Source organism: Nestor notabilis, unplaced genomic scaffold, assembly GCF_000696875.1.
Source record: "Nestor notabilis isolate BGI_N333 unplaced genomic scaffold, ASM69687v1 scaffold35364, whole genome shotgun sequence".
Lineage (NCBI taxonomy): Eukaryota > Metazoa > Chordata > Aves > Psittaciformes > Psittacidae > Nestor > Nestor notabilis.
This window is the reverse complement of record NW_009926591.1, coordinates 10489-18880: the sequence shown is the minus strand read 5'-3', so window position 1 is coordinate 18880 and position 8392 is coordinate 10489. Positions and strand designations below refer to the sequence as shown.

Here is an 8392-nt window from a genome sequence, read left to right as displayed (position 1 = left end):
TGTGTGAGGCGGCCAGGGCTCGGCCCGCCGGAGCTTTGCGGGAGTTTGCTTTCCTAAACGTTGGAGATGACGGTGTTTTCCCCTCAGTTAAGGCTCAGGCTGTTTGTTCTCGGGCTTGACAATTTATCTGACTGACCAGACTCCTCTGCATTGAAAAAGGCAAAGGGGTCACGGGGCGCTTAATTCTTCTGTCTGGATGTTGAAGTGGGTCCAAATTTAAGCTCTGCAGAAAGCGTTGTGATGCTGTTGGAGCAAAAAACTCCAAAAGCCAAACAAACAAACACTAGGTGCAGTAAGAATAGTAGAGGGTTTAGGCAATACTGCTTTGAAGTTGCTTCAGCTGACTCGAAGTTGCTCTTCGGGGCTGCTTTCTTAATATGTCTTATGCCCAGAGCTGAAAAACAGTTTACAGTGGCTGAATCTACTAAAAATGCACTTTTGTTGCCTATAGTACTTGGTGAGTGGATTATCTTTCTTTAAGGTGGGATTTACTTGAAGCAGGGGTGGTGGGACAGGAGGACAGCATAACTTATTTTCTACCAGAGTTACTGTTGTTAAACTAAAGTGTTGTGAAAGATGTGTTCTAAAGCTTAGTAAGTATAGAGGGGTTCTTGTGGGGTTTTTTGTTTGTTTTTTGGGGGGGGTTGAGAGGGGATTGTTAGGCTTAGAGGGTTTCTTCACTTCAGTAGCATTATTCAGAGCTTTGAATTGACCTTAAGGCTCTGAAAATTTTGGGCGACTCCATTCCAACTGGATGTTGTCAGACCGTCCTGCTGGAAATGTAATTGTACTCAAAACACTGCTTACAGTAAGTAGGCTGCACAATCTAACTCATAAATTTATTAATGATAACAAAAGACAGCACTGCTATTCAGCTGTATACAAGAGGAGGTACTAAGCAGGAGCCTGGGGAACGTTCTTTCTACCAGTCCTAATTTTGTGTTGAAAATGGATCACATCACAGACTTTTCTTGTCTGTGGTGTTAGCAGGGCTTTTGTGGGGTCCCCGCTTCAAATCTGAGATGGTGCAATGTTTATGTATGCTGAACTAAATGCCCAAGAGCAGACTATAATCAGTGCCAGTGCAACATCAGTCAAATCAGATGGGGTTTAAATATGCACACCCCATTCCTCTTCCTAAGGTTGCTACTTTCAGCTACCTGTTAGTGCCCTTTCCTGGAGGCACCTGCAGAGATCCGGTGGTGTTGGAAAATGCAAACGCTTCAGTACAAAGTCTGATTGCTCAAGTTGAGCTGTAGTGAGAGGGGGTTGAGTTAGCTGATGGACTTTGCATTGAAGCAGCTGAGGAATACTCACATACCCTTGCTGTTTGCCTGCTGGGAGGTACAGCCTTTGCAGTAGAGGACAACAGAAATGATAAAAGCTGAAGTCATTTCTACCGTTTTCCCAATTGAAAGATATTAGATTTTAAATTATTGCACTCATGTTATGCAGAACCAAATTATTTCTTAGTTCTTCTGTAATACAACAGATTTTGTTCTGTGAAAAGAAATGCTTTGAAATGATGGAAACGGAAGAGGGGAGAAATCTTTTGAAAATTCCATGAGAAGTTTGAGAATGTCAGCTGTGTTAATCTGATACCAATTCAAACTAAATGATGGTTTTAACAAAAATACATGCTGCTGTCCATCTAGGAGCTGAAGCTGCCCTCCTACAAAGGCCAATCTCCCCAGTTACATCTGAGAAGATACTTTGCAGATCTGATTGCCATTGTGAGCAATCGGTTCAGACTTTGTCCTGCTGCACGACATCTAGCTGTGTATCTGTTGGACCTCTTTATGGATCGTTATGACATATCTATACAGCAGCTGCATGTGGTTGCTCTTTCCTGTTTACTTTTAGCAAGTAAGTATGTAGCACCAAAGTTTAACTAGAGCAATATAGGTTCTGTTGCCAAATACAAGGTGTGTCTTGATGGGATACAGCAGATAGGGGAAACAACGTGGTTATAAAAGACAGGCAGATTAGCGTATATCAGTTTAGCCCAATTGGTAGGACTCTTGGTGTCATTCTTTTAGCACCTGATGAAGCTGATGGGAGAAAAACCAAACTGACCTGAAAAACTAATGTTTATTCTTGGAAACAAATTGTTCTAAGGTGAACTTTCAGAGCTGTATTGTAGGAATAGAAAGACTGTCTTTCTGAGGACCTGTCAAAATAGGTAGATCCAGTGCTGGAAATAAGAAATTTGCATAACTGTGATAAAGGAAGAAATTAAATAAACCATATGTAGTATGCACTGCACCCTGCTGATGATGTGTGGTTCTGGAATACTTCAGATTTCATAAATTGCAATGTTCTTTAAGCAAGCTAAGGCTAACATAAACCCTGTATTGTCACATACAAAATGTAATACTGGTGAAATATGATGTCAATGTACACTTCTCTGAAGACAGAAGTAATTACAAACACTCGTTATGAGCAGTGCTGCTTATATTGACCTCTGCTAGGTTCTTGTGGTATATGTATCCATCTTTTGCCATTTGTGGACCCCTTTTAGATGTCCCCAAAGAAATATGGGTACAGTTTGCTGGGATACCTGCTGCATTTGTTCTTAAACCAACAGATTCAGAGAAACAGGTCCTGGCAGCAGAAGTAACTGTTGGTTCAGTTTCTGCTGGTCTGTTTCCCTGAATATTTTATCAAATCAGATATATGGCATCATAGCTCCAGGCCCTCTCTGCTAGAAAACCAGAGCACTGAGGTGCTGGCTATTTTTGCTATACTGCTTCCTTTCATTGCATCCCTGTCTTCCACCATTACAGCTATTCAGCAGAACAGTTAAATAAGAAAAGGGTTATGTCAGATTGTTCTGGGGGTAAACTTTGACTGGATGCCACCAGCCAGCAATCTTTTCTTGGCAAAGGATGAGGTGCTGCATATGAAAACCTTGCTTCAGAAACCAGTGTAATCCATTTAAGAAAGTGGATTTGCTTTGAACTAATGCCAGATTTTCAAATGAAATTCATGTTGTGAAGGGAATTGTAATTTACAAAAAAAAAAAATCGCCTCTGCCATCTTTCATGACAAGCTGCAAGCAGAGCTCCAAAAGCCTGGAGTACTCACTCTTCCAAGCAGCAGCACATGAATTGGTTCAGAAAGCACAAACCAGAATGCTGTTTTAAACTTTTGCCCTGTGTGGCTTTAACAAGCAGTTTAATCAGTGATGCAATATGTTAGACAGATCACACCATGATGTATCTGATAAGGTTATAGAAGTAGTAAGAGGAATTATGTGATTCCTGAAGCTTCTATTTCTGTAATTACTAGAGTATGGGAAATAAAAATTAGCAGACTGGGACTGGCGTTGGATTAAGTCCTGTATAAGTACCTTGGGGGGTGGGGTGGGGTGTGTGGAGAAAAATGTCGAGTCCTGCAAAACTCCCTAAAAATGTGCATTTACAACATCTCATGTAGTACTGAATACAGAGTGTAAGATGGAAAGAATTTGCAATGAAATTGAAATAGCACAACCATATGGCAAACTCTATGGAAATATGACACTTGTTTCTCTTATTAATGGGTTTTCTACATACACAATTTTGCTTCAGGCTAAAAGCATACAGGCCTGATGAGTTAAAGTCCAAGGAAAGCTGAAGCTGCTAGCAGCATTAAAGTTGAAACAGTGTATATAGCAGTGTGGGTTTTCAGCAGTTCATTGCCGAAGTCCACTTGTTTGAACTGCAGGAGCATCTTACCAACTATCAAATCTAAAACTATACTTACCATAACAGGCATTTAAAGCAGCCATGTTAGCTAGAGCTCTAGCTGTACTCTAATGAGTTTTAGAAACAAAAAGGGTGTGTGGGGGTGGGAGGGTGATGAAAGCCAAATGTGGTGGTGTTGCGTATGCCAAGTCACATCACTGTGGTGTTCCACTGATGATGGGGACACATAAAATAATTTGATGACAAAAACTTGCATATGCAGTGCCAGTGACATCCTAATACAACTTGCTTTTGCTCTTGACAACCGACTTGTGTGTGCCAGGGTGGGAAAACCAACAGAAAACATGGCACTGCACAATATCCTACACAGTGTTTGACAGCTTTCTATAGTACATACCCCTTTTTTTCACTGATGACATCTTCCATTTGAGCTTTGCAACTGCAGGAAAGTCTCAAGCTTGTTCGACATAGAATTGAAATATGACCAGTGCAGACATTAGAGACAAACTGTTTTGTCATTCACTTGTGCTGAAACTTTTTTTTTTTTTCCCCTCCTCTTTCCATTCACCGGAAGGTAAATTTGAAGAAAAGGAAGACAGTGTTCCCAAACTTGAACAGCTGAACAGCTTGGGTTGTATGACTAACATGAATTTGGTACTAACAAAACAGAATTTGCTTCATATGGAGTTGTTGTTGCTAGAAACATTTCAGTGGAACTTGTGCCTCCCAACTGCTGCTCACTTCATCGACTATTATCTTTCTATTGCTGTCCATGAGACTGATCTTCATGATGGCTGGCCAATGGTTTGCTTAGAGAAGACTAAGTTATATATGGCAAAATATGCTGATTACTTTCTGGAAGTATCACTGCAAGGTGAGTTACGTATTTCAGGTAATGACTCCTCTGTTGCCTTGACAGACAATGACCAACTTAAATGAATCTTTTTCTTATTCCTTCTTTCCAGATCATGCATTTTTAAATTATGCTCCTTCTTTAGTTGCTACTGCATGTGTAGCTTCTTCAAGGATTATCTTGCGTCTCTCACCAACGTGGCCTACCCGAATGCATCATCTCACTGCATACTCCTGGGATTTTCTAGTGCCATGTATTGAGCGACTGTTAATGTAAGTTAACAGCAGCTTTTTTTTAAGCCCATTTTCGCATCTGTTGCTAAGCTTAATGGCTCTTAGCACTCAGAGTAAATTTCTTCTTTTAATTTCAATTTTTCTTTTCTAAAAGTACTTAGGTATTAGGTAATATAGTTAAGTAATAACTGGGGTTTTTTCTTTCCAAGAAAGAAAACCTTATCAGATCTAACTTCTTTCCCATTCTTTCAACAAATAAACCTCAGCCTTGCATTTCCACTGAACATCTTCTGGCATGATTAGGGGTAATGGCTTTAAACTTAAACAGGGGAAGTTTAGGTTAGATATAAGGAAGAAGTTCTTCACGGTGAGGATGGTGAGGCACTGGAATAGGTTGCCCAAGGAAGTTGTGAATGCTCCAACCCTGGAGGCGTTTAAGGCCAGGCTGGACAGAGCCTTGGGCGACATAGTTTAGTGTGTGGTGTCCCTGCTCATGGCAGGGGGGGTTGGAACTAGATGATCTTAAGGTCCTTTCCAACCCTAACTATTCTATGATTCGAGAATCTGTTAAATAGCTTGTTCCCAATCTCTGTAGTCTGCTCAGAGAGCAAAAAGAGCGAAGAGTTCTGAAGGCACAGGAGCCCCTACTTACTCTGAAGTCTCTATCCCTTGGAAGTTCAAGTGATGCTCCAAACAGATTATACAGACTGTTTGAGTGGCCAATTTTAGGGAGAGGAAATGACCAGGAGGTTTTATTTAATTTTGCACTACAGTGGACATATCCAGATGACATGAGATAAAAATGCCAACAAATGCCAAAGTGAACCTTACTGGGAAGGGTTGTTATACAATCAGTTCTTTTATTCTAACCCTTAAGATCAACACCTGTGCCCACCATAACTGCTTTCCTCTTAAAGAAGTTTTCTTTTGCCCAAATCTAAACACAGTTGTATTCTGTAGAAGCACAGGAACAGCTGTATCTGGAAGAAATATTCCTTAGAAGTGTTACATTATTTTGGCTTCACTAATGTGTGTAATGAAAGGAATAGTACCTAAAGCATGTGAGTGCTGTTGTAGAATTTTCATTATTGCTGTGGAGCACTTGTGGGGTGTGAGGAAGGTGAAGCATTTAGGTCATCTTTACAGTGCACCATAAAAAGCAGTCTTTCAGGAAAACCTATTGAAGGGTTGAACGCCAACTGTCTTCAAGAGATATGCCCTGTATAGTACAAAAAAACCCTTAGATGATTATAGGCCTGACCGAAGTATGTAGGTGGCACCTGATTAATCTCAGCGTAAGAGCAAGAGGAAGAGTACAGCTAAATACATTTCAGACAGATGGAAATCAAAGGGAATTCAGGTGAGTTAAACTGTCTAACTGAAGTGTCCTTGGTGGGCTAGAAAAAAGGTGAGAGGAGGATAAAAAAATGCGTTTCCACTCCCCAGAACAGAATCCAATGTCAGTATACATATGATCTTTAAGTACTCTAATGTACATCTTTAAGAACCCTCTGATATCATGTCTTTAAAAACCCTATATTCTTACCCAATTTAAATGAGGTAGAAGCAGCAAGTAAATTTTAATTTCAGATTCTGGTAATCTGGCACTTTATTGCAGTACCACTAGATTATATTGCACTGGTAATTTTTGATACTGCTGTATTATTTGTATTAGACTTGGTGTTTATTTGCATTTTGTATTTCTGTGCAGTGAAATGTTGAAAAGAAAGTGTATCCTGAAGAAATGAATTTTAAAATCTCAGATGATTTTAAAGAGTAGGCTAAAAATTTTTTTTTTTTAATCTCTTTTTAAAACTTTGCAAGCTTTCAGATAGAGCACTCTAAAGATTGTGCAGTTTAAATGTTAACCTAGAAGAGTTTAAATTATTTTAGTATCTATTTTCATGTATTCTGTCTTCTCAATCTGTTTTAGTGCACATGATAACGATGTAAAGGAAGCAAACAAGCAAAAAGGACAACATGCTCAGTCTGCCCAACACACTGTATTCCAGACCCCAGCTCCAACTCCCCAGCAGGCTAATGCTCAGCAGCACATACCACAGTATCTCCAAGCTCATCAATCTTCATTACAGTATCACCATCAGACATCACAGCAGCAAAACTGTCAACAGATATTATCATCTAATCATGCAGCATCCTACTCACTTCAGACTTGCCCTGCTGCCTTACAGTCTAGTGTTCAGGCTCGAGGCCATGCACAGGCTGGTGCTGCAATGTCACTCACTGCTCCGCTAGAAGTGAAGCCATGTATAAGTGTCTCCTACAACCGGAGTTATCAAGTGAATGGACGATATTCCTGTATTACTCCCTGCTTTGAGAGGTGATAAATACAGAACCGTGTTGTGCTTGTTTGTTTGGGGTGGGAAGTTGTGTTCAGGGGAATTGTTACGGGGTTTTTGTTTTTTGGGTTTTTTTTTTTGTTAACCCTCAGATAAGTTTGAGGGCAACAAATTGAATAAGAGAGTGTCTTTCCAGGAAAAAAGGCAACTGGATTGGCAAGCAGTATGACCGGTCAAATACAGACTTGAAACAAGCACACAAAACGCCTTCCAAAAAGAATACGTATACCTGGGGGTAGTAAGTTCTTTCTCTGGCACTCGGAATACTCAATGCTTCTAACACACATCTTTGAAATACTAGTCAAAAATAGCTGTGGATTAACTACAGACGTAGCTTTTAATGAAGGAGATATGCAGTATTATTTTGAAGACATTTATGTAATACCACCATACAGTATTAACACTTACTTTAAATTTACTGAAACTTAAGAATCCACTGAATGCCAGATTTCTCCAGATACATGGGAACCACAGGAAGAAACAAATCTCATTTGGCTAACTCCATACTCTTGCCCCTTTTTCAGGATTTGTGTTGGATATTTGCTTTAGGCTAAGGCATTTGAGTTAACTGGTATTTTGGCTAGTTTTAAGTTTTGTACCTCACAGGATAGACACTATGTTTTTGCTTCTTTTCTTCTCCCTGTCCTTTTTGTGTTTAAAGTAACTCTTTCATACTAACTCAGGGAATTTTCTATTCATTACTCTGTGCTGCTGGTTTGTACACTTAATTGGGTATAACTTGAAGGGAGAAAGGTAGAGAGGGAAGAGATTATAGCAAGTGGAGTGGCTTTTCTTCAGGGCATCTATATGCAGGAGTACCAAAGGGATATGTTAGTATTCACAGAATGTAGATGTGAGCTACTGCCCAGCAGTGTGCTGTTGAGTAAGTGAAGAAAAGAGAGTTTCAGCTGAACTTGTTTGTACTGTACTAGAACTACTACAGTGGCTGTGATTCCTCTGTGTATACACAAACACACATGTATTATTAATCAACAGAGAGCATCCTCCAGTTGTACTGACAGTACCACTTGTACAGAAAAAGTACAGTTAAATGTACTTTCAGTCTTACAGTGGAGGGAAATTCTCAGGTAATAGTGGGGCAACTTTTTCTTCTACTATTTTGGAGTTCTAGGAGAAAATGCAGAGATTTACTCTTTGAAATGGGTGGATCAAAAATATATTGCAGAGTGAACTGCTTTATCACAATTAAGGTGCTAATTATATAACTATGGAATTACACCATCTCCTGTGGAGTGG

At 39.8% G+C, this 8392-nt stretch overlaps 1 protein-coding gene across 1 annotated transcript; it reads left to right on the top strand.

Moving 5' to 3' along the window:
- Window positions 1–1212: 1212 nt before the first annotated feature.
- Window positions 1213–7120, top strand: CCNJ (cyclin J). The gene is made up of 5 exons (XM_010013595.1): window positions 1213–1233; window positions 1656–1866; window positions 4264–4563; window positions 4655–4814; window positions 6709–7120. The coding sequence occupies exons 1-5, from the start codon at window positions 1213–1215 to the stop codon at window positions 7118–7120; spliced, it is 1104 nt and encodes a 367-aa protein (XP_010011897.1).
- The last annotated feature ends 1272 nt before the right edge of the window (window positions 7121–8392 follow it).

What these genes read in the sequence shown, in the direction of transcription:
- CCNJ (XM_010013595.1), top strand. Translation starts at nt 1,213, where the DNA reads ATGCAAACGCTTCAGTACAAA. An exon ending in TTCCTGTTTACTTTTAGCAA is followed by an intron (nt 1,867 to 4,263) that starts GTAAGTATGTAG and finishes ATTCACCGGAAG; the next exon opens with GTAAATTTGAAGAAAAGGAA. An exon ending in TCTGGAAGTATCACTGCAAG is followed by an intron (nt 4,564 to 4,654) that starts GTGAGTTACGTA and finishes CCTTCTTTCCAG; the next exon opens with ATCATGCATTTTTAAATTAT.